The 25449-nt window shown below is 49.4% G+C and overlaps 2 protein-coding genes across 6 annotated transcripts; both read right to left on the minus strand.

The window, feature by feature from the left end:
* Positions 1–5551: 5551 nt before the first annotated feature.
* On the minus strand, positions 5552–11836 carry Slc22a17 (solute carrier family 22 member 17; the record flags this gene model as incomplete). Its single annotated transcript, XM_058585783.1, has 10 exons — positions 5552–6176; positions 6297–6408; positions 6699–6916; positions 7075–7180; positions 7470–7615; positions 7802–7967; positions 8530–8684; positions 10752–10855; positions 10948–11451; positions 11696–11836. Coding segments are annotated over 10 exons (1941 nt in total), but the record flags the coding sequence as incomplete, so codon positions are not given.
* On the minus strand, positions 11829–25073 carry Efs (embryonal Fyn-associated substrate). Of its 5 annotated transcripts, XM_058585802.1 has the most exons (7): positions 20571–23045; positions 20041–20121; positions 19843–19954; positions 19457–19597; positions 18635–19357; positions 18265–18354; positions 15378–16364 (listed from the first exon to the last, which is right to left on the minus strand). In XM_058585802.1, the coding sequence occupies exons 1-7, from the start codon at positions 20621–20623 to the stop codon at positions 15930–15932; spliced, it is 1635 nt and encodes a 544-aa protein (XP_058441785.1). In that variant the 5' UTR covers positions 20624–23045; the 3' UTR covers positions 15378–15929. The 5 variants fall into 5 exon arrangements, with proteins under 5 accessions (XP_058441788.1, XP_058441785.1, XP_046321191.1 ...); XM_058585805.1 differs by lacking the exon at positions 15378–16364 and adding an exon at positions 11829–12123 and having other exon boundaries at positions 19843–20121; positions 20571–23063; XM_046465235.2 differs by lacking the exon at positions 20571–23045 and adding an exon at positions 23518–25073 and having other exon boundaries at positions 19843–20121.
* Between the last annotated feature and the right edge of the window lie 376 nt (positions 25074–25449).

Here is a 25449-nt window from a genome sequence, read left to right on the forward strand (position 1 = left end):
ACCATTCTTTGAACTGTGTGTGATAATTTTTTTCTTTTGTTAAATCAATTCCTAAGTATTTTGCTTTTATGTAATGTAAATGGAATTCTTCATTTCATTTTCAGATCTGTTTTGCTTTTGCTATTTCACAGAAGTACAGTTAAGCTGCCTGTGGTGACACATATCTGTAATGCCAGTGACTTGGAAGCCTGAGGCAGGAGATTGCAAGTTTGAGACCAACCTGGGCAATGTAGTAAGACCCTATCTCAAAATAAAAGGGCTGGCAATGTAGCTCAGTAGTAGAATTCTTGTTTAATATGCATAAAGTCCTTGGTTTAATTCCCAGTTAGCCCAGTACTACCCCCCCCCAAAAAAAAAGTACAAGTAATTTTTTTTTAATGCTCATCTTATATACTGTGAGTGCAGTAAACTTGCTAAACTTATTTTACAGGTTTTGTTGTTGTTCTAATTAGTTACATGACAGTAGGATGCATTTTGATACATTGTACACAAATGGAGCATAACTTCTCATTCTTCTGGCTGTACTTGGTGCTGATTATAATCATACTTGTATATAGGGTAAGAATGTCTGTTTCATTCTACCATCCTTCCTATCCCCACTGCCCCCCACTTTCCCTCACTCCCCTCTGAAGAATCCAAAGTTCCTTCATTCTTCCCTAACTCCCCACCCCCACTATGGATTAGCATCTGTTTATCAGAGAAAACTATTTAACAGGTTTTTTTTTTGTCTGTGTATATTCCTTAACAGTCTCTCTTTATAAAGTTGTGTCACCTGCAGATATAATTTTATTTGCATCTGAGTACCCTTTATTTCATTTTATTTCTTCATTTTTCTGGCTAAACCTCCTGTACAATGTTGACCAGAAGTGGCTAGGGCAGATCTCCCTATCTTTTTTTCTGATCTTAGGGGAAAAGCTTTCAGTCTTTCATTGATTATTCTGTTAGCTATGGGGTTTTCTTTCTTTTTAAATTTTTTTTTTATAGTTGTAGATGGAAAGAATGCCTTTATTTTATTTGTTCATTTATATGTGATGCTAAGGATTGAACCCAGTGCCCCACACATGCCATGCAAGTGCTCTGCCACTGAGCTACACAGCCCCAGCCCCAGCTATGGGGTTTTCATAGATGCCCTTTATTTTCTTTGCTGGGCTAGGGTATAGTCCAGTAATAGAGTGCTTGTCTAACATATGTGAGGCCCATGTTGATCCCCAACATCACAAAATAAACACATACACTCACACTTACTGGTTTCCAAGCACATCATATTCTGTCATGTCTGTGTACTTTGCGTTATTTACTTCTCCTTTTTTTCCTTGGAAAACTCAAAGACTTCCTTGCAAGATTTAATCTAAATATCTAAGAAGCTTTCCTGGACTGCCTTCTATAGAGGGTGACCTTCTGTTATAGTCTGAATGTTTATGTTCCTCCAAATTCATATGTTAAAACCTTATCCCTAGTATGATAGTATTAGGAGTTGGGTTTGTTTTTTTTTTTTTTTTAAGTTTGTATTTTCTTTTCTTTTTTTTTTTTTTAGGAGTTGGGTCTTTTGAGAGGTGGTTTGGGCATGAGGGTCTTGCCATTATAAAAGATTTAGTGCCTTTATAATAGAGACCTCTGAGCTGGTTATGATTTCATGTGCCTGTAATCCTGGTGACTTGGGAAACTGAGGCAGGAATATTGCAAGTTTGAGATCAGCTTCAACAACTGAGGGGGAGACCCTGTCTTAAACTAAAAAATAAAAAGCACTGGGGATGTGTCTCAGTGGTTAAGCACTACTATGTTTAGTCTCCATTACCACTCCCCAAGCCCAGAAAAATGAGGTTCTTGAGAGTTGGCTTGTTCCCTCCTATGGGAGGCCGCAGCTAGGTGGTATATATGAACAAACATTTGGTCTGGACACCAAATCAGTCAGCACCTTGATTTTGAACTTCTTCTCAGCTTCCTGAACTGTGAGAAATATGTTTCTTTTATTTATTATTATTATTAACGTTGCCTTGCACGTGCCAGGCAAGTGCTATACCACTGAGCTGCACCCCAGACCTTTTTTATTTTGAGACAGGGTCTCATTAGGTTACCTGGGCTGGCCTTGAACTTGAGATCCTCCTGCCTCAGCCTCCTCAGTGGTGGAATTGTAGGCATGAGCCAGCATGCCCTGAGAGAGAGAAATTTCTGTTTGTAAGCCATTTAGTCTACGGTGTTTTGTTATAGCAACCTGAACAGACTAAGAACATCTTTTCTGCTCAAAGCTGCTTTAGTACTCTTAACATTTCTCTGCATTTTCCACAGAGCATTGTAATTTTTTTGTCTCACAGACTTGATCCAGAGTGAGGTCAGGTGAGGACTATGTGTGCTACTTTAGACCTGAGACTGCACCAGACATTAGTAGCTAATTTGTAAAAGTTGGTTGCATGGTGGACAGGCTAGGCTGACGGAGAAGGCATATAAATGTCCTTATGTTGCTTTAACTTCATTCTTTGTGTTTTTTTTTTTTTCATATAACTTTTCAAGTTTAGAAATGTACCCTCTGTATCCTTTTAGTTTTATCCCAGTAATCCATTATGGTTCCTAGTTGTGAATCTAACATGTTTTTAAAATCTAAAATGTTTTTTAAAACTGTGTTGCGATCAATATAGTCTCTTCCAGAAAAGTAGTCATTTCTCTTATTTGCCTGAAAACAGTTTCCTTGTAGTTACTGGGTTACCTAATGAGTTTAATATTAGACAGTAATACTTTCTCTAATGACATTTGGAAATATTTCCTGTCTGGCATGCAGGAAGAAAATTGCAGGGTCTCACTTCTCTGGAGCTGGCTACTCTATTTACCATCACATAACCTTAAATAAATTACTCACTTCTCTAAGCCTTGGCCTTCCCATTTATAAAAGCCTAAATAATTTTTATTTTCCGTGGAATTAGGGTCCCATGAGATGTGATTGAAGTTCAGAGCAACTAACAAGATGCCGCTTGTTTTAGCTAGACATATTGACCTTTTCTGTCTAGACTAGGAATTGTTCAAGGATGAGGCATTGTATCTCTTGTGCTTTACTGGTGCCTCCATATTCTTTGCCTTTATCTCTAGTTGGAATCAGAGAATCTTGCTCACTTTTCCTGCCTTCCACGCAGAGGCTGCTCTAGCTTTCTGATTGTTCTTACTTCTTTTCCTGAAACTCTTTTTCATTTTTTCACTGGTTATGTAGAGGAGATCCATTGAAATGTCCTTTTGATCTATTCCTTGGAGAATATACTGAACAGTGTCTTTAACATATAAAGAACTCTTGCTTTACAGGGACTTTTTGTTTTTTGGTGGTGCTGGGGAATGAATTAAGAGGTGCTCTACCACTGGGCTACATACCTAACCCTTTTTGTTTTTTATTTTGAGACAAGGTCCTACCAAGTTGCAGAGGCTGGCCCTGAATTTATGATTCTCCCACCTTAGCCTCCTTAGAAATTAGAATTACAGGCATGTGCCATTATGCCCAGTTTACATGGACTCTGCAAACAAGTACAAGAGCTTCCCTGTCTACCATCTTGTTGCACAATCTCTGGAGTTAGAAAGGAATATGATTTCTTGCTTCATCATTGATTGTCAGAGCTAAAATGTCAACATTGGAGTCAGTTGAAACCTCCTGGATATTGCTTTACATAGTGTATACTGCAGGGTATTTAACTGAAAGATCCAGAGTCGGGTAGAATCCTGGTTCTTCCATTTAATGATAAACCCTCTTTATTTCTCTCATGTTCTATTTTTTTCAATAGTAAAGCAGAGATGAAAATTTATCAGGGATTATGCTAATTAATTAAATGAGGAAGGTCCTGATGAATTCTCCATTAATTTTTTTTTTTCTTTTTGGACCAGGGATTGAATTTAGGGCATTCAACCACTGAGACACATCCCCACCCCTATTTTATATTTTATTTAGAGACAGGGTCTCACTGAGTTGCTTAGCAGCTTCACCATTGCTGAGGCTGGCTTTGAACTTAGAATCTTTCTGCCTCAGCCTCCTAAGCCACTGGGATTACAAGTGGGCACTGTTGCGTGCAGCTTCCAGTAACATTTTGAGAGTCTAGTAATATGGCCTGATTCATAGAGCTTGGGCCTCAAATGTGAACTGGCAGAAGGAGAAAGGAACTCTGGGGTTGCTGCACTCTTAGTTAATAGGCCTTCCTTTTCTGCAAGGTACTGGCCTTAAGGCTTCCATTTTCCTAAGAATCTCTCTCCAAAGACCAATCTTCTAGGAAAAATCTCACCTTCTCCAGTCCTCAAGAATTTGTTCCTTTTGGCCTAGGGTTAAGAGCACTATAGAGACTATGAAGCATTGCGGGCTTCTTGCTTCTGAATGAGTCTTACCTTCAAGAAGCAGCCTCTTGGTGCTCCAAACCACTAGCCTGTTTTCCTCATTAATAGTCGTAGTGTTTAATGGATTTTAAGCTCCTTGAAGGGTGGCCTGTGACTTAGGTATCATAGATAGCTCTGCTCTGTAAATCTGTCACAGGAAACACTTATTGAAAAAATGAGCAAATATTCAACTTTTCTAACATCTACCACGTCAGACATTGGTGTTTCAAAATTGAATAAGATCCCATCCTGAAGGAGCTCATCATACTTCAAAAACATTACTTGGTCAATCCTTATAGCGATTTCCTTGAAGGATATTGGAGGTAAGAGATTTGCTCAAAGTGGTAAAGCCAGGCCTGGGCTAGTTGGAGAGGTAGGTCCTGACACTAAAGTGGAACTTCTAGTCACCTGCTGCCACCTCTCAGGGAGACTCCACTCCTCATTGCCAAGGAAAATGCCCAAATGTTAGGGGTAGGGAAAGTAGCCATAGTGTGCAGTGATGACGAGGTCTAGCACTGGGACATCTCAACTCTGTCAGTCATTTGTTTTGTAACCTTGAGCAAGTTACTGAGTCTCTGAGCTCGGTCTTCTCATGTAAAAAGAATAATACTGTAGTGGACATCCATTTTTTTTACCTGAACAACATCAAGTCCCAGTTAAGCTAACAGTGCCCAAGTTTTGCTTTCCTCCTCTTAGTTGTCAGTAACAGAGGTGGGAGTATTATGTTACTCAAACAAGCCAGCCACATGCTTGCTGGAAATGATTTTTCCCAAGAATTGAATCCCACTGGAGTTCACTCATCCAGAAACCTTGATAAGAATGTTACTGGTCCTGCTTTTTGAACCAGGAGGCCTTTCAGCTCCTGACCTTTTATGGTTAGGTCTGTTTCTTCCATTTTCTGGGACTTCTCACATTAACCTGCCCCAATACACCTAACAAAAACTCCCATTTTGTTTTAATTCATCAGACTCAATTTGTATTGCTTTTAACAAAACCTAATTTATCCAAATACCTACCTTAAAATATGAAGTGTGTATAGCACCTAGTGCAGTCCTGGCAGCAAAGCAAGCAGTAAGTGGAGATAGTTATGCAAGTTAATTTTGGGGGGCAGGGTACAGGGAGGGGGAGAGGAGATTGTTAATGGTTTGTGTTCCACTGAGAAGCCTTTCCCCAAGAAATTGAAGGACAACAGCAGGGAGGGAAGTCCAGGCTGTGATATGCTCATTTATTCAAAATGTCTTTATTGAAACAGAATGATAGAGCAAGAAAGAATGAGGTCTGGGAGGATGTCTTTGGGCACAAGATGGAGCCCAGACCCATGTTACAGTATGGAGCTCTCTCCCTATTCCCTGACTTGCTGAGGACATGAACACAAAGCAGCAGGGAGGAGAATGGGGGTGGGGGCGGCCCTCGGAGCTTTCCTCCATGGCTGGTGTGAGGTGCCTTGGAGCCTTCTGGGCAGCCCTGCCTTCCTCTCTCTTCCTGGTCTCCTTGCCAGGGCCTGTCACCTTTCTCTATGGGCCAGCCTCACACCAGGGTGCACAGAGGCCGCTTAGAGGGCAGGATTGGGGGTGGCAAGCAATGGGACATGGTCACAGCGGTTAGGGGGTGGCTGCCGTAGTAGGGAAGGCCGACGGCACAGCTCCCCATCCCGGAGCACCTCAGGCAAGAGCTTGCGCTTGGTCTCTGGCAGAAGCATAATGCTGAGGATGCAGAGGAGGGCACAGGCCGCCAGCACCACGTGCTGCAGGAAGGCTCCATGTCCCATGTGGAGGCGCTGGGCTGGACCACTCAGCCCCCCAAGTGCCCCCAGTGCCATGATCAGACCCAGGCCACGGCCCCTGGGGAAGATGTAGGAGATACTCAGCCAATAGCTGTGGGCCTCACCCCAACCCTTCTCTAGTAGCTTCCCTCCATCCCTCAGGCTTTGAGGCCTGGCCTTAGAAGTACCCTTCTCTCACCGGACGGTGGTGGGGATAACTTCAGCAGCAAGGAGAGTACTGAGGATAGCAGCTGCTTGGGAGGAGAAGAGCCCAAGAACAGAGAACGTGGTGATGGCAGCCTCATTCAGATCTGGAAGATCAAGAAGGACAACATGAATGGAGGTGGGGAGATCATGCCTGGCCTAATCCCTAGTGATCCCCTTTGTTCTTATATCCTGTGCGCTAAGTGGGCTCTGGGCATTCACTAATTGGGAGAACAGACAGAGTTGCCTGGCTAGGTGGAGGCTTGTAGAAGCTGTGGGCAGGGTCTGGGTCTTATCTTGGGAGACCTATGCCAGAAGTATTGGCTGAGTCTATCTGAGGCACCTCTATTGGGGTTCCCTTGTTGAGCCCACATCATGGGGAAGGGAAGATGCTTACAATCCCACAGACCCAGCAGGACTAGGGATGCGATGCCAGTGAGGGTCATTGCTAGAAGCAGGATGCCCCGACGGCCAAATCGGTCCACAGTGACCCCCAGGAAGACGCAAGCCAGGGCTGCTGTGCCGCTGGCCAGCAGGGAGCACAAGTAGAAGTCTGATGGGCTCCCTCCTCCTCCCACAGGCTGGTAGCAGTGGCGAATGGCATGGGCAATGAAGCTGTTACGAGGGGTAGGGAAAGAAAGAAAAGTGTCTGATTGACCATCTTCAGCTTTCCACATCCTTGGCTATCCTCTGTAGGTCTTCCAGCCTTCCCCACCCAGCCAATCCCCATCCCAGCTACTGGGCTGGCCCTCAGGTCTGACACCCAGGCTCACTTGGTGAAGCCCAGGATAAGCAGATTTTTCCAGATGTTGCGGTAGTTGAGGAGGGACGCGAGGGAGAAAGTGGATGTTGCAGGGAGAGGGCAGGTGTTCTCCAGGTCTTTGGGAGAGAGAGAGGAGTTTAGAAGAGACAGCTGAGAAACCAGGATCCTCCCACATGAGGGTAGGGACCCTGGGAGATGGCACAGCTACACGCAGAAGGCACCTGTCCTGTGTGCATACAAGGTGTCACCCATAGAGAGCCTTGCTTTTTTTTTAGTTGTAGATGGACACAATATCTTAATTTGTTTATTTTTATGTGGTGCTGAGAATTGAACCCAGGGCTTCACACCTGCGAGGCAAGTGCTCTACTACTCAGCTATAGCCCCAGCCCTGAGAGCCCTGCTTACCTTGCAGAGCCTCTTGGGCTTCTTCCCCCAGCATCTGCCCATGGGGCCGGTTCCGCTCAGCCAGGATCCTCAGCACAGATTGAGCTTCCTCAATCTGCCGCTTCACTATCAACCACCGTGCAGACTCCAGAAACAGACCAGGCCAGCTGGAGGCAGGGTGGTGGGGTGCAATGAGGCCTCCCCTCTCCTGACCCAGGGCTAGGAAACTCCCACCTCTGAGGGACTGAGACAGGCCTGGACCAGGGGCAGTTGAAGAAGAGGAGGGGTCTCTGGGCTAAGAGCTAGACTGGAGGTAGAGCTGGGCCAGATTACACATGAAGGGCAATACTAACCCATAAAACAGGAAGAGGATGCAGGGAGCGGTGATCATTCGCTGCAGAAATCGCCAGTCCTTAGAGACAAGGGCCAGGCCCAGGAACAGGAAGTGCCCTCCCACCCCCACCAACTCCCCTGCCAGGGCCACCCGAAGCCTCTGGGTTGGATCACACAGCTCCAAGCCTAGAGATAATAGCAGGGATGAGGGAGAAGGGAGAGGCCAGGGAGGAGACATTAGAAAGGGGAGAGGGAGGGAAAGAGGAGGACAGAGAGCTAGGTCAGACCCTGAGCAGAGTTGTAGCCATCACCTCCCACAGACTAACCTCTAGGTGGCAAGGAGCAGAGAGATCGTGCAGTCCCCTCTCCTGCTCAAACCTAGGAGGGCTCTAGGTTCGGTCTCCCTGAGAGTGATCAGCATTTCCAGTTTACAGACCCTTTCACATTAGGTCTCCTGTTTGACCTTCATGTCAACTCTTGTCCAAGATCACATAGCTAGTCAGGGCTTCAGTTTTTAAATAAGGTGATATTCCCTAACAGCACTAAGTCCAGGGCAATGCTTTAAAGATTGCGGGGAGACAGATGTGAGAGAAGCAGGACCCGTGGATCATTCAAAAGCCTGGCTAGAAATATAGCTGATTCTGAACAGCTAAAATTTAGGCCTGAAGAAGGGGCAGTGGGGACCCTGGGGATATAGAAAAGCAGGTGTGAGACCCAAGGGAGGGACATCTGGCAGGGTGCCACTTACGCATCAGGTAGACACCAAGGTCAACTCCAGCAAGCAGAAAACCCAGGAGGAATCGGAGGGCCATGACTCCGGTGGAAGAGCCTGCAGCAGCTCCTCCTACTCCACAGGGGCCTACCAACCCCAAGGTCAGCAGCACAATCCCACGTCGGCCAAACCTGGAAAGTGGGGAGGACTTCTGGTTACCTTGACTTGCTTGGGGGAAGATGTCCTGGGTGGGGGCCAGCTGGCCACTTCAAAGTTGGTGGTAGAGGATGAGGCTCCTGGTGTAAGAGCTGAACTGAGATTAGAGATGAGAAGAGATGAGTACTGTGTGTGGGTGATGTCTGGCTACTGGGCACTGGGTTGTGGCTATGGTTCTGTGGAAGGTGGAACCATTGACTCTTGAGGATAGGGCTATTGGTCATAGGGCATTTAGGTTTATATGTGAGGTTGCCCATAGGGGGATGGGATATTGCTTAGTGGATTTGGAACCACTGATCTATAGGAATAGAGCTATTGGTCAGTAGGAATGGAGCTTGTCTTGTTCAGACTATTCAAGAGATGGGAGTCACTGATATAAGTCACCTCTTGTGTGTGGGTATAATTTTGGTCAGTGAAAATGGAACTACTAATCTTAGGGGCTCAGTAATTGATTTTGGGGGATGAGTGGAATGGCACTGAGCAGGAGATGGAGCTACTGATCCATGAATGGGTCTATTAATCCATGGGGTAGGACTTTTGACCAGTGAGGATGAGACTATAAATCTTTGGAGACTGAAGAATTAGTCTTTGGGGATGGAATCATTGATTCACGATGCAAGGATCTCAGTATCCATATGGATGGGTATTCAAGGGATGAATCTGTTAATTCATGGGGATAATCACTAAGAATGGGCCAGGTGAGATAAAACTATTGGCAAGTAATGATGGTCACTGACCACAAGTTAGTGAGCACAGGGCTACTAATCCTTAGGGGATGGACTACTGACCTTTGGGGATAAGGCTATTGATCTATGAAGATTGGGGGCCACTGGACATTGGAAAGGTGGCACTGATCCCTGGAAACAAGGTCACTAAACCTTTAGGGCAGGTTCATTTTTCATGAGGATGGCTTATTGGTTAATGTGGCTAAGATTTCTGATTTGGGGAGACTGAATTATTGATCTTTGGTAATGAGGTCCATAGGAATGAGACTACTGGCCTATGAAAAAGAGGCCATTAATGCATGGGGACAGGATACTGATATGTAGGTTTAGGATCATTGGCCTACAGGTGTCTATTTGACAGTGAGAATGGGTTTTAATTTTTAAGGAACTGGACTATTGAATGTCAGGATGCCTTTGATCCATGGAAGTTGAACTAATCCACTTAGGTGGGGCTATACTAGTGAGGATGAGTAATCCATGGGGATAGCCAGTGGAGTTGGAGTTCCTGATCAGTGATGATGGTGTCCAGAAACAGAGGAGATGGGATTTTTGATACATAGGGAAAATTACTGGTTGGTGGAGACAGGCAGTTGATGAGGCCATGATTTGTAAAAATGGAAATTTGGGTCTGAAAGGATTTGAAATCCCTGAGGATCTGTGAAGATTGGACTATCAATCTACGAGGGGTGCTCTTGAGATCAATGATTCATAAAGGTGGATTTATTTAGCGGTAGGCATGAAACTATGGGTTACTGAAGATGAAGGTACTCTTTTGAAATATCTGTTGATCCATGTGGGAGGGGCCACTAGTGGGTCAGAGATTGAGTCGTTTGTAAAGTTGAACTATTCGTCAGTGGGAATGGGGCTGCTGATATTTAGGAATTAACATTGATCTTTAGGAATGAGCCCACTGAGGTGGAGCTAACAGTGCAGATGGGAATTTGTTAATCCATGAAGATGGTAAGGGAGGTGGTTAGAATGAGAAGTGCTACAAAGGAAGAGAGAGCATTTCCTTGTCAAAACAGGGTTTTCGTTTAGGGGATGGGACTATTATCTTTGGAGATGATGTCATTGGTCCATGGATATGGGGCTACAGGTAAGTGGAAATGGTCCATAGAGGTCATTCTCCTGTGCAGAAGAGTGTATTTCTTGATGGGGAGTGAAGTTGAGTCAGGGGTAGATCATTGAACGGAAGTCCAGAGAAGGCCAGCAGAGTCCAGCGAATTGTCCTCTATCTTTTGCAAACACCAGCTGCTTGGGCTAGTTTCCCTAGCACCCCCTCCTCTCTACCATCCCGGCCCCCACGACAGCCCTCACCTGTCTGCTGGGTAACCCAGGAACAGGTAGCCGGAGGCAAAGCCCAAGATGAAGAGGATCTGCTCCAGGATCACCTGCCAGCCCAGGTCACACACCAGATCCCACTGGGGGTGTGAGAAGGGTGCAGCGGGCATGAGGCCCCGCCCTTGCCACCCTAGGCCCTCCCCCAGACCCGAGGCCCGCCTGACCATCTCACCTGGCCGATGGCGTTGGTGGTGAGCACCGGCAAGCCATTATAGTCCCAGTCCTTGAGGCAATGATTGAAGTCTGGCGGGGCGAAGCCGCTACACGAGGGGTCCGTACTAGTGGCGACGCGGCTGACTGCGCTGGCTGCTAGGGCCGCGCTGGCGACGCTAACGCCGCTGGCATTGGGGGGCTGCTCCCAGCCAGAGGCGTTGGGAGGGAAGGCCCCGTAGTGGCAATGCAGTGGGGGCGCCAGCGTGAAGATGGGGTCCGAGGCCAGACCCAGAGCCACGAAGAGAACCGGCAGGCAGCAGAGGCCGAGCTGCAGCTGCTGGCCGCCGCCCAGCGCCCCCACCTGGGCGAGCAGCGCCTCAAAGCTGAGGGGGCCTGGGGGTACGGCCAGCGACAGGCTGCTGCCCAGCCCGTCGCCGCCCGCATCGCCCTCCCCCTCCCGCCCTCGCTCGCGCTCACCCTGCAGCTGCTCGGTGGGCACAGCATCTCCAAGGGTCCCGACCTGCTGTGGGGCGAGGTGGGGTGTTGGGGACAGAAGGGTGAAGCGGAGAAAGCCGCAGAGCAAGAGGAGATAGGGGGCGGGAGGTGCTGAAGCTAGGGCAAGGAAGGCAGGTAGGGACAGGGGATGCACGGGAGAAAATGCCGGGCCTTCAGCGGGGACCCGGAGGGGGGTGCGGGATAGGATGGCGTAGCCGTCACCACCACCACCACCACCACCACCACCCCCCGCGCGAGGCGCAGGCACTTACTCCGTTGGAGCTGGGGGTGATCTCTACGGTGCTGTCGATTTTGCTGCCACCCCCGCCATTAGGCTCTGGGGTCCCAGTGGCCACCCGGGGAGCCAGCTTGCCGACCACAGCGGCCCTCTTGGACCGCGCCAAAAGGATGCACTACCCTCTGGCCCAGCTGCGCGCCGGGAGGCCGGACAGTGAAAGACCGAAGGGACCCCAATCTGCAGCTCTGCAGCCGCGGGCGCCTCCTCAGTCTCTGCGATCTCTGCGCTGCTTTCCCCTCCTCTTCCTCTAGACTCCCCTCCCCTTCCCACGTCAGCAGAACCTTCGGTCCAGACTTTTCGTCAGAGAGAGGAAGGGGGGCCAGGGCCCAGGGGAGGGAGGGGCTGGGGGCTCTGTCTTCTGTTCCTGGGTCTGCAGGTCATTGCGGTGAAGAGGGAAAAATGCTGAAGGATAGTAACAGACAGATGCCAGAGGGTCCTCCATCACTTCCAGTTCTTCCCCACTCATTCATTCATCAGTGAAATTTGTTAAATGCCTACTATGTTCCAGGCCTTGTCTAGGCTTTGGGGATAATAGGCTGGACAAGACCACCTTGGGGAGACAGACATGTACACAGGCAATTGTAGTTCAGCTTATGCATGTGGAGAGCTGATTTGGCACTGTACTCAGCTTTCTAGCTTCAATCTCTACAAGGAGACCACTTCTCTGGGATTCACCATCCCATCCTGATTGAATCTCCATGATTTTTCAACAGCATTTGGCAGTATTGACAACCCCTTCCTCTAAATACTTTCTTATCTTCTAAGACCCACATTCCCCTGGTTTTCTTTCTTTTACTCCTTTTCTCCATGCAGGCACATTCTCCTATTCCTCACCATCATTCAGGTCTGCAATCCTCAGAGACTTGGTCCTTGACCCTCTTCTCACCTTACAGTATTGTCTCCCTTTTGGGATCTCACTCATTCCCAACATTTCAGTCACCACCAGTACAAATGATACAAATCTGAGTCCCAGATATACCCCCCAGATCTCATCTCTTTTCTGAGCCCAGGGTCCACTTTTGATAACTCACAGGGACCTCAAATTCCCTATGACCAAACTCATGTTCTTCCCCACTATAACCTTGTTGGTCATCTTCTAGTCTTCCTTCTTCAAGGATAATACCAACCACTTATGGCCAGATGCTCAGGTGACAGTCCTTGAAATTTCCTCTTAACTCATGTCAAGTCATTTACAAAATCCTATCCAATTTCTACTTCTTGTATAGTTCTCAGATAGTCTGCTTCTCTTCCATCTCTATTACCAATACTGCAACCTCCAGATTCCCACCTGGTGTTCTGCATCCTTTCATATCTATCCCCTCCCCCAACTATTACTTATGGATGCAGATGGAATAATCTTTTTAAAAATGGAGGTCTGCTGGGCACAATAGAGTGCACCTGTAATTCTGGTGACTTGGGAGGCTGAGGCAGGAAGGATGGCAAGTTCAAGGCCAGCCTCAGCAAATTAACAAGGCCCCAAGCAACCTGTTTCAAAATAGAAAATAAAAAGGGCTGCTGGGCTGGGATATAGCTCAGTTGGTAGAGTGCTTGCTTTGCATGCACAAGGCCCTGGGTTCAATCCCCAGCAACACACATACACACACACACACACACACACAAAGCGCCTTGAGTGTCCCTTCCAGGCTATCACCATGAAGATAAGTATTCTAGACAGCTCACGAACTCACACATGCTCCTGCATGCCTGGTCATATGCTCTATGTAGCTCCATTTCACTTCACATGTCTCAAACTTGCTGCACTCCAGCCTCTGACCTTCAGTTTTTCCAATGTTACAGCATCTTTGCACAAGCTGGTTCTTATACTTAGATGGCTTCTTAGTCAAGTTTTTCCCATCCTTCAGCTGTCAGCTCAAGCATCTTTGCCTCAAAATCTTCTCTAACCTTAGAATTGCTATTCAGTGAAATTGAAGGACCAGCAGCACCCATTATCATTTGAGAGCATAATCTCAGCCTCAACCAGACCCTTGAATCATTATCTGTATTCTAACTAGACCCCCAGGTGTATGTACATTCAAGTTAGAGATGCATTTCTCTAATAAATTTTTTATACTTGATAGGTACTTCATTCCCCAATCCTAGGTAAGGACTGGGATGGACCATGTGTCAAGTCAACTAGCTCATTCCCCTTTCTCTACACTGAACCACCTTCCACTTGTCTCCTCTATTCATATTTCCCCAATAGAGGAAACCCTTCTTTTCTAATACATCAAGCAGACTCCCACCACTCCCCCTCCCTCTACTCTTTTTAGCCTCTCTTCCAGAGTTACGGCAATACAATCACAGCCAATATACCTTAGGGATTTATTGTCTATATCCTTTTCTGTCTTGGATAATAATCTCTTAATTTTATGTGGTGCTGGGCTGTTCACATGCATTTTCTTTTTCTTTTCTTTTTTTTTTTTTTAGTATTTTTTTAGTTGTAGTTGGATACAATACCTTTATTTATTTATTTTTATGTGGTGCTGAGGATCGAACCCATGGCCCCACACATGCTAGGTGAGCACTTTACCAGTAAGCCACAAGCCCAGCCCTGTTCACATGCATTTTCTTGGTAGGTCCTTACAACAACCCTATCAGACCATTATGATCCTCTCACATTAAAGCTAAACCAGGACTCAGAGGTGACTAGCAATGATTTTCCTACAGACACTCAAGTACATGGCAGATCTGAGACTTGAACTGAAACCTGACTCCAGTTCAGGGATCATCTATGAAATCTGTCTGGAAGATGGGAGATGGCTTTCAACACATAGGGGTGAATTTTGTCAATCCTGGAATCTGGAATTTTTTTCCTTGAGAATGAAATGAGAAGGGAGCCCACAACATAGGAGGCAAATTCAGAGGGTGCCAAGGTACTAAGATTGTGATTGAAATCTGAGGTGCCCTGAAAGTTATTGTGCCAGATAACTGGGAGTGCAAAACTGAAGCAATGGGTCTGTAGCTCAGATTTCTTCCCTGTGGTAGGTAAATGGCTGGAGTGATCCCCCCTATAAACCCACAGCCTCTTAACTTCAGTCACCAAAGTCTTGAGGACTATGGACTTCCAAGTCATTGCCCTTGTCTGCCACCCCACCTCCCCTAGAAGACAGTTTGTCCAGAGGGATTATCAGTAGGAAGCCTGGGAAGTGCAGTGTAAGGGGCTAGATGCTCTTAGAGTCACCTAGGTGATGGCCAACTTCTTTCCACAACTGCACCTCTCTAGTGACATCATCTGAAGAAGAAGGCTTGATTCCCAAATCAGCAAACTGGGCTTGCCTTCCTGGAACACTAGTCAGACCCTCTTGGTTCTCTCTTCCTCCAGGTGCCTAGCTAATGTCTTGTCAGTGGTCCTCTCCTCACCTTGCTCATCTTTTCTCATTGCCCTGTGGATTTCTACCACCAAGTGTCCAATCTGGCTTATTTTTTATGCACTTATTTTAATGACTTGTTGATGTCCATCCAACCCTTATTAGAAGGGCACATTCACTACATTCCTTTAGAACTCTCTCTGGTCCTTTATGGGAGTTGAGAACCAGTCTAGTGCACATTGTCAAAGGAGGAAAATCCCCCCACCCGCCATGGGTATGATGAGGGATGCCACCCCCGCCCCCCCCCACCCCCACTCCCACAACGCTCCCAAGCAGCAGAGTCAGGGAACCAGACCGCAGGGTTTATTGAAGTGCATACACCCATGCTCAGGCCAACATTCCTGCCTTTTGAGGGGAGGAGCCTTCTGATGTCTCCCAGACCTTCATATTCTGGGCAGTCAATGTCCTTCTCTGCTAAGTGAGGAATTGGTGTTCAGGAACCAAGAAACAGGAAGGGAGAGAGACTCTGTGTGGTCCCAAGTTCCTGCCACTTGATTCTTGGTGTCCCAAATTTCCAGAGGCAGGAGGCAGTGCAGTGACCTCTAACCCTGGCTGGTGAGGAGGAGGGTTCAGTTCCTCCCTGCCTCAGAGGACCTGGTGCCTGGCCCTGACAAAGCAGGGAATAACATTAAATATAAATAATTTATACAAAATGGCTCTCATACAAAAGGCTGTGGATTAGGGGAAAGAGATGCCTCTGTGAGAGGCTGAGATGACTGAAAGGGGAAGGGGAGGGGGAAGATACCTCCCCTTCCCTGAAACAGCCCTCCATCCACCCAAGACCTGAGTGTGTGGAGGCTCTGACCAGGCAGGGGAGGGGAAGGCTGTGCCAACAGACCCTCAGGCAGCCAGGCTGGTGAGCAGGGTGGTGAATTGCAGGGCTCGCCCTGCCAGTTCTGCCACACACCGTGCCATCTCCTGGGCTGCAGGGCCTGAGGGATAGCCCAGGGCAGCCCCCTTAACAGCCAGCACAGTGGCCTGCAAAGCTTGGCCCAGCGCTGTACCTGCAGCCCCGACCTGTGTTCGCAGAGGGGCAGAGGCTGCCAGCCGACCCAGGGTGTCCCCAACGAATACTAGACGGTGAGCAGCCACCACAACCCGCTTGCTATGGGGCACGAAGAGACTTGGGGGCTGCTTGGCCTGGGTGCTGGACATCAGGGCTGCCACAGCCGCCTGCAGCGCTGAGTAGTGGCTCTGGCACTGCCCTGCATAGAAGTGCAGGAGCTGTAGGTCTCCGGTGGACAGAACCAGTGGTTCCCCTGGGGATGGGGCCTCCTGAGGGGCGAGAGGGGAGTCAGTGGGAACGTGCTCCTCAGTGCCACTTCCTCCCTTGCTCCTTCTTCCTGAGAACAATCCCTTCAACTCTCATCCCTGCTCACCAGAAAATTTAGATTGGCAGTGAAATGCCCAGACTCAGTGTGAGACAGCTCTGGATTCAAATAATCTCAAACCTGATTTCAAACAAGTCTCTGAACTTTTGTGGCTTCTCATTTCTAAAACAAAAAGTATAGGGCTGGGCACTCCTTGGTTTATATCCAAAGGGCTTAAAATCAGCATACTATAGTGACACAGCCACATCAATGTTTATCGCAGCTCAATTTACAAGAGCCAAACTATGGAACCAACTTAGATGCCTTTTGACAGATGAATTGATAAAGAAAATGTGGTATATATACACAATGGAATATTACTCAACCATAAAGAATAATGAAACTATGGCATTTGCCAGTAAATGGATGGAACTGAAGAATATCGTGCTAAGTGAAGTAAGTCAACCTCAAAAAAAACCCAAAGGCCAAATGTTTTCTCTGATGTGCGGATGCTAATTCACAATAAGGGGGGTGTTTAGGGAAGAATAAAGGTACCTAGGTTTAGGCAGAGGGGAGTGAAGAGACGGTAGGGGGTCTGGGCATAGGGATAATAGTAGAATGAATTGGACATTATTACCCTATGTACATTTATGATTACAGAACCAGTATGATTCTATATCATGAATAACCAGAAGAATGAGAAGTTCTGTATGATGTGTCAAAATGCATCCTATTGTCTTGTATAACTAGAACAAATTAAAGAGAGAGAGAGAGAGAGAGAGAGAGAGAGAGAAAAGAAAAAGTGTAGAGCTGGAGGTGTAGCTTAGTGGTAGAGCACTTGCCTGGTATGTATGAGGCCCTGATTCTATCCCCAGCACCACATAAACACACACGGAAAAAAAAAAAAGCAAACAGGGAGTCTAGTACTGCACTGTCCAATAAAAACATAATATAAGTCACATGTGAAGTTTTAAATATTTTGGTAGCCACATTAAAAAAAGTAAAAAGAAATTGGTATATTTTCTCTAATTCCAAAATAAAAAATGTTGTAGTTCCCATCTGTTATCAATATCAAAATCATTGAGTTATTTCCATAGTAAATCTTCAAAATCCAGTGTGCATTTTATATTTATAGCACATTTCAATTCAGACTAGCCACATCTTGTGGGTCTGGTAGCCACATGTGGTAACTGTATTGAAGATTATAGTTCTAGCATGTACCTAACAAGGCTGCAGAGAACATTATTCGAGAAAATAAATAAAAAGGGCTTGGCACAGTGCACTCATACCCTAAGCTGTTATGAGCATCGACTATGACTGTGATTGATGTTGAAGCATGTGTGCCTAGCACAGGGTCTGGCACTTGGTAAATACCCGATAAATGGTTGCTATTGTGTTATGTCCATTCTAGACTGAGTCAAGGAAACTATCTCACTTTCCTGAGGTCCAGAAAGACTTAAGTGATCGCTTTGTGCCCTTGTGCCCCCGCCCCCCCCCCCCGCCCTTCTTAGTGGTGGAACTGGGATTAGGAGCCAGGTCTCTTAGGAGCCCAGGAATTCACAGTTGGAAGGAGCCTTAGAAGGAGCCACAGCCCAGAAACTCTTTCTGCTCCCTTGGCTGCCCGGCTTTCTGACTCCTCTCCAACACATTCTTTCCCCTCTTTCTGAATTTCTAATATCCTCTTCCAAGTTCCAGCACCTTCCAGTTGAATTCTAACTCCTGTCTACTCTGTCCCTGCTTCATGTGAACTCTAACCTCATCCTAATCTATTTCCTTCTATAGTTTGGTTAAGAATACCCCTTCCCCCAAGTCCCAGCCCTCCTTCGCCAGCCCCCTTCTCTAGCACACCTCCAACAGGGGGTTACCTGCTGCTCAGGCAGTCCCTTCTCCTGCAGTTCAGGATCCTCTGGAAAGGCTTTATCCAGGGGCCTAGATCCCTGAGCTTTATCCATGCCCTGCAAAGGGGATCAGGTCTCAGTGCAGGGGTGGTGGCTTCCCCAGTCTCCCTTCCAGTCCCTTGACTCAGGAGGGAGCTCTGGTGGTCCCAGGCTGGGATTAAGGGGGGAGTGTGGCACTAGTACATGTGGTAAGGCCAAGAACATGTGGTAGGGTCCCTGGCCACAGGGTGAAGGGGTAGGGGAGAGAGGAAGAAGGGAGGCAGGGAAGTTCTGCCCCAAGCCTCCACACTCCTCCTCCTCTTGGGGCATTTCTGGGAGTGGCCCAGGAGGAACTCACCTTCAAGTGAACATAGTCGTACTCCTCAGCCATTGGGATGCCTTCATACTCATTGTGGGGTCCTGCTGGATCATCCTCCACTTCCCTGTCCTCTGGATTCCCCTCGATCTTGGGACCCCCAAAGCCAGGCAGGCGGGGTGGGGGTGGAGGCAGAGGCCGGTCCTGGATACTGCCTTTGCGGCCTGGAGCAGGAGAGGGAGCTGGAGAAGGGCTGGGAGCCTCAGGGACAGGCAGGGCAGGCAGAGGGCGCCTGGACAGACTCTCAGCAGAGGGCAGCCGAGGCCTGTGTGGTGGCGGAGGGCTTCTGGCCAGCAGCTGGGCCAGGGTGTCCAGCTCATTGGAGGCCGAGTTTCCTGGGGGCTCTGGAGAAGGGGGTGCCTCGGGACCCAGCAGGGGCACATCATAGATGCCCTCATCAGTGTCCCCACTTTCCCCGTTGGCCAGCAGTTCTTCGGGTGCTTCATACAGGTTGAGGAGGGCTGATGCCCGTTTCAGGTTGGAGGGAGCAGCGTAGAGTGGGGGCCCTGGTTCCCGGCCCCCTTCCCACTCCAGATCCGGCTCCAGCTCTGTGGATGGCTTTGGGGCTAGAGGTACATCATAGGGAGCTTCATCTTCCCCAGGGTGCTGCTGGGCAACCCGGGCCAGTGGATGAGAAAAGGAAGCTGGGGAGTCATAGGGGTCACTGGATTGAGCTCGGAAGGCAGTGGGGGGCACATCATAGACCTGGAGAGAGGGAACAGTGAGTCACCCTTCAGCTCAGCAATGGACCAGCCCTGAGGTTGTTTGTCCCTTACCCCAAATACACAGACCTTTAACCCTCACCTCCAAGGCATCTCTGGGAGTGGACAGTTGGGTCCCATTGCCTCTGGGGACCTTGTAGATGGAGTCAGGGGAGGGTGGGCAGGGTCCAGCCAGAGGTCCTGAGGCAGGACAGGGGCGAGCTGGGGGTGGTACCACATACACCTGGGAGATCAAGACAGGTGGGTGGGTCTGAAGGAGGGGGCTGGTGAACCATGTTAGACTTGGAGGAGCTTAGAAACCTGCCCTGCTGTGCTACCAACAGGGACACAGAGCTAAGGGGTGGCAGAGACTTCAGAGAGCACAGTGGGAGGAGAGCAGTGACCTGGGGGGTCTGCCTGCCTGCCTGCAGGCCCCAGGGGAGGACAAGGGGTCTCCAGGTTTGGGGCTTGGGGGACTTCAAGTCTCACCTCCTGTTCGTCATTGCTGTGCTCTAGGGTTGGGTGTGGTGAGCCAGGCTGGGCGGAGGGTGCCAGGGAGAGGCTGGGCTTGGGCGCTGGGCCAGCAGGAAGAAGCTTCACTCTGTTGGCAGGCACAATGCCCTGCTGGCCATGCAGGGAGCAGAGGCACCAGCCATCCAGTCCGCCAGCACCCTCCCTCTGCAGTACCCGTAGAACGTCCCCTCTGCGGAAGGACAGCTCCTGGGGAGACTCGGCAGTGTTGTCGTACAGTGCCCGGGCCAGCTGGGCCTGGTGGGTGAGGAGAGTATAAGGAGAGGGTCTGAACACACCTATCTGGTCATGGGAAGCCTCTTTAGAGCTTCCCATTCCCTTTAACAATTTGACTCCTGACTCAGCACTGACGAGTCCCGTCTTGCCTCCAGCTTTATCACCTCTGTCCTCCTCTTCCATAACATTCTGACCTCAAGACCTTTGGACTTACTGTTTTCCCTCCTCAGAATGCTCTTCCCCTGATTTCATCTGACTGGCCCTTTTTCATCCTTTAGTTTAGCTTAAATGTCTCCTCCTCCTTAATCACTGTTTGCCCCGTCCCATTCTCTGCATCATCTCTACCATTGTTTCCTTCATAATACCCAAAGTTATTTGTCTTTTTAGTTATTTCTTTTATTATTATTAGCAATTTCTTTCCTTACACTGTAAGCCCTTACTTCTTCCTAGTCCCTGTAATAGGGACTCACCTGGAACTGGTCCTCAGTACACATTTGTTGAATTGATTTCTCCCAAAGCACATGAAGAGATCTTGCTAAGGTTTCTCATGGAATCTCCTTCACTTTCCTTCTTTTCCCTAGTGGCTGCCCCTCACATGCAAAAGCTTAGATTAAGCAGCTGCAAAGACCCCTATTCTGAGGGAGACTGGAAAAAGCCCTGTTCAGACAGTGCCTAGGCATGATATGAAAGAAAACAGAAACCAAAGCAATTGTTTTGTTCTCAGTCTGAGCAAATAAGGTTCTACCAGAAGAGGCTGAGGTTACCATGGAGAAAAGTGTATATGCTCTAGTGTGTGCACAAGGAAGGCAGCTGGCAGGCCAATCAGGAATAAGCATCTATCTCGTTTCCAGTCCTGTCTGGAGGGGGCATGTGAGCTTTTTACATTGGAGCCACATGCTCAGGTCAGACGCAGAAGCTACGTGCAGATGATATTTCTTTCCACTGTGCAAGTCTTTGCATTCAACATCACATTTAATTCTCACAACAACCTTATCGGGGAGAAACCATTATCTGCATTTTGGAAAGGAAACTGGGAAGAGAGGTTACTGCTTTGCCCAATGACACATGGCTGGTACAGTAGTGGAGCATGATTTGAAGCTCAGGCTGTTTGATTTCAGAGCCTGCACCCTCAGTCACTTTATTCCATTACCTTTCCACAATGGCAGATATTTGCTTATTTTTGTTTTGTTTGTTTCAATGGTACCAGTGGTGGAGTCAAAAGGGTCCATGACTCAAAGGTGAGTCAAGTACATATCAAGTCTTCCTTATACTCAATTTCCCTTTTCTGTAACCCTTCATGATGCTCTTGTTCCAAGAATCCTTTGGTAGAATCAAAATTAAACCATTCAAAATGTCAAAATATATTATTAAAGGACCATGCCTGCTGGTAGGATCTTGGGCAGTGGTGGCATATACAGTAGTGTTGGAGAACAGCTCCTAGCCAGGTAATAATGTGAACTCACTAATTCAGCAAACACCTTCAAGCTAAAGACCTCAGGCGGACTGCCACCAGACTGTGAGGAGAAGGAATCCCTGCTCAGTCAGCACCAGTGCATGTTCCTCTTGGCTGGTGTTTTCTGCGGGTGGACAATGGCTAAGTGGTTTTAATAAATGGACTCTTCCTTTTGCTTGATTCCAAATGCATCCAACTATTTTCTAATTGTATTGTAGCTCCTAAAGGATATTGTCCCATGGCAGGTGGGGTAAGGGAATGCTAATCAGATAACACAAATTCCTGGTTGACTCCACACTTTTCTTTCTAACTGTAAATTATAAATCAGTGTTTTGCATATAGTCAGGGGATTAAAAGTAAAGTTCAAGAGGCAGGTGGACCTGGGGTTGAGTCCTGGCTCTGTCCCTTTCTCACGGGGTAACTTTGGTCAGGTTGTTTGACCTTTGTGAGCCTTAATTTCCTCCGTTGTAGAATTCCATCTTTTTATCCAAATATCGGTTTTTGTATAAGGACAGTAGTATCCTCACAAGGCTGTTCTGAGGACTGCATGAGATAATTCCTTAAAAAAACCCACAACATAGCTAGGCATGAGCCTATAGCCCTAGCTACTTGAGAGGCTGAGGCAGGAGGATCCCTTGATTCTAGGAGCTTGAGACCAGCCTAGGCAACATCAACCTCATCTCAAAAAACAAAATGTGAAAAACTTTAGCATAAGGTCATTATTAAGGTCATCATTACTAGCATTATTAAAGATTCTTGAGCTTACTCAGCATAAATATGCCCCCACCCCACCAAAAAAATTCTACCTCCTGGGACTGCAAAGTTACAGAATCATCACCTTGTGCCCAAGTACTCCCAGAAGCTCTCCCCCTCTCCCAGCACTGGGCTAGTGTCTTCAAGTCATCATGATTGAGGAACTCACAGGAGTTTGATCTGGGAAGGAGCCCAAATCCAACTGGTCCTTAAGAGGAATGGGAGGGTGTGAGTGGCTCTCTGCTTTTCTTTCCACTCTCAAAATATTCCCAGAGTCCCCCTTCAGAGGGGATCAGAAAGCAGGTGTTAACCTTGCTTTTCCTGGAAATTCAAGCCAGAGGCCAGGGAAGGGCAGAAAGGCGAAGTTGCCTGGATTCAGACTACTCAGAGTGTTGGACAGAAAGCAGAGGGGTGGGTCAGTGGAGAGCTCCTCCCTGTGTTAGGTTTGAATTCTGTCCAATGGAGCAAAACCTCTGGGCCTTGCAGTTGTAGAAACCCAGGACAGAGCTGCTTTGGAATGAGTGCTGATGGGTGTGGCCCCTGTTCTATTCCCACCTAGCGGCCCAGCTGACTTGCTAGGGAATGGCTGGCTAAATGGAGGTGGCAGGGGACCACTGCAGCTTTCTGGGAGGCCACCTCCCACTGTCCCATCATGCCAGCTGTCTCCTCCCTTTGTCCTTAGTCCCCGGAAAGTGGCCTGAGGCAGGCTGACATCACCTCCCCTCCTCCCTCTATATTCTCTCTCCCTTTCCTCTATTTGCCTCCTTTCCTCCATCCCTCCTCCAGAAATAGGTCTTTCTGGTCCTTTGGCCTCCCATTTTCCTTGAGCAGCTTGTCCTTTCAACCCCGTTTACTTTGCTTCCCAATCACAAATCCCTGCCAACCACCAGTGGCCATCTGTTCCCGCCCAGAAAGGAGCAGATAGGACTGGGACTACCCTTGCCCCCTCCCCTCTATCCAGCAGCAACCTCTAGAAAGAAAGAGCTTGGGGAGGGGGAGAAGAGGAGGGGCGGAACCCAGGAGCCGAAGGAACAGGGGATGAGTGAGAGGGAGAAAGCAAACAAAAGTGATACGACACAGCCTCCTGGAGGAGAAAGGGATGGATCAAAGAGACAGACAAAGAGAGGGCAGAAATAAACGCTACAGGAGTCGAGGCAGGCTGGACAGGTTTCTGCCCCGCAGGTTTCTGCTCCTCTCCCTGGTGGACTCACCGACGTGGCAATGGCCATGGCCTTGGCCTCCAGCGTCGCCTGCTTCAGGCCAGGCTCGATTTCGCTGACTTCAGCGGTGGCTGCCCCGCACCATGCTTCGCGGCCTCCAAGCGAGGAGGCCACCCCCGGCTGTGGCGCTTGAGAAGTGGCCTCCGCCAAGGTTGGAGGAGAAAGAAAACCCACAAAACTTCCCAAATGGGAGGCAGTTTGGCCAGGCAGGAGGAGGAGAGGGGCGGGCCGGGGCGTCGCTGCGGGACCTCATCCAAGGGGCGCGCTCTGAACTGTCCCCACGGCCTCCCAGGGGCCGCTGGGTTGGCCAGGCCCCCGGAGTTGCCTGCCCTAGGCCGCAGAGGCCTCCCTGGCCCGCATGGGCCGAAATCTTCGTTCCAGGGCTGGGCTGGCGAGGAGGCGGGATCTGGGGCTGCTCGACGCTTGTCCAGGAGGTTCAGGACAGCCCCAAGGGCTGGGAGAAGCCGCCGGGACGGTTGGGCTGGATGAGCAAGTTTAGGGGCCAACCCTTCCCAACCGCGCCCCGCCGGGGACCAGGAATCCCAGGGCTGTGGTAGTGGAGGCCCAGGGCACTGTGACAGGACCCCGCTGGGAGGAAAGACCAGCGAGGACCGAGCCTTTTGTCCCTCTTCAAACTCGCCCAAATTGGCGAAAGGAAGCCAGACTGGCGCCCAAGTCCTCCAACAGCGTGGCCGCTGGGCTGGGTTGCCGGAGTGGCTGTGTTCTGCCCAGAACCTCGCACCCGCGGCGATGAGGCGGGTTCTCACTCTCCACACTAGCTCTCAGCGCACCCAGGGGTCCGGGGACGCCTGGCGCCCGGGTCACAGCAAGCAGCACGCAGGTACAACTCGAAGAGGCGGGACTGCCTTCCTGCGCCCAGAGAGCAAAGGGGCCCAGCCCCCTTCCACCTTCGGTCAGGGGTGCCAGGCCGGGAGCTCCCACCCCCACCCTCGGCCCCTGACACCCGGAGCCGGCCCCCACCGCGCGCACCCTTGGCTGGGCCCCTCGGCGCGCCCCAGGGGTTGAGGCAGCTCCCAAGTGTCTTTGGGAAAGAAGAGAAAGGCCAACAAGCAACCGAAGGAGCAAAGAGAAGGCGAAGGAGAGGCAGGGGCTAGGGTCCTGTAGGCTCGACCGGGGTTAGGGTCGGGGTGGGGACACCAAGAGGGCTGGGTAGGCTTCAGGGGGGCCGCGCGTGGCCCCCCCGGCTCACCCCTCGCTCGCGGCTCCCTTCCCTCCCCTTCCCCGGCTCCCGGCTCCCTTTCAATGCAGTTCTTCCTCCTCCCCTCGGGCCCTCTCCTCTCCAGCGCGGGGCTCAATCCTGGGGATTAAGAGAAAGGAGGGAGGGGGAAAGGGAGGGAAAGGGAAGGGGCGGAGGAGAAAAGGGGACGATCCTTCCAAAGGCGGGTGTTGAGTTTCAGTTTAGGACCTTGGGGCCAAACTGCCGGTCCCAGTCCAGCCCCTCTCTCCCGTGCCTTCTTCCTCTGGACCTCTCCGCAGACCTCCGGGTGGTCTGGTCCTCTCCTTCCTGGGAGCTTCGCTCTCCCTGCCACGCCCCCACTCTCCCCCGCCAGCCCCGCGCCTCTCAGTCTCCCTTTCATTAGCCCCACATCTGTCTTTCTCGTGGGGAGGGAGCGCGCTCCTTCCGCCTTGCTGGGGTCCTTAGCCTAGCCTCTCAGCTCCTTAGTGCTGTCTCTGCAGGGGTGGCCGGTTTAGCTCGGCCGGTCTTGCGGGGCACCGGCCGGGAGTCTGGCGCTGGACATGGTTTCTGGCCCTGGCGAGAAAACACGAAGCCTTAACGTCTGGCCCCAGATCTGCAAGGCGGGCCGGTTGGGCGGCCTCCTAGCCTCCTCTGCTAGTCTGGGCCTGTCGCCCTTCCTCAGCCTGCCTGGCTCTTTCTGCTTCTAGAAGCAGGATTGGGGACTA

Source organism: Marmota monax, unplaced genomic scaffold (assembly GCF_021218885.2).
Source record: "Marmota monax isolate L192 unplaced genomic scaffold, Marmota_monax_Labrador192_F-V1.1 WCK01_AAM20220418_F8-fsc00079, whole genome shotgun sequence".
Lineage (NCBI taxonomy): Eukaryota > Metazoa > Chordata > Mammalia > Rodentia > Sciuridae > Marmota > Marmota monax.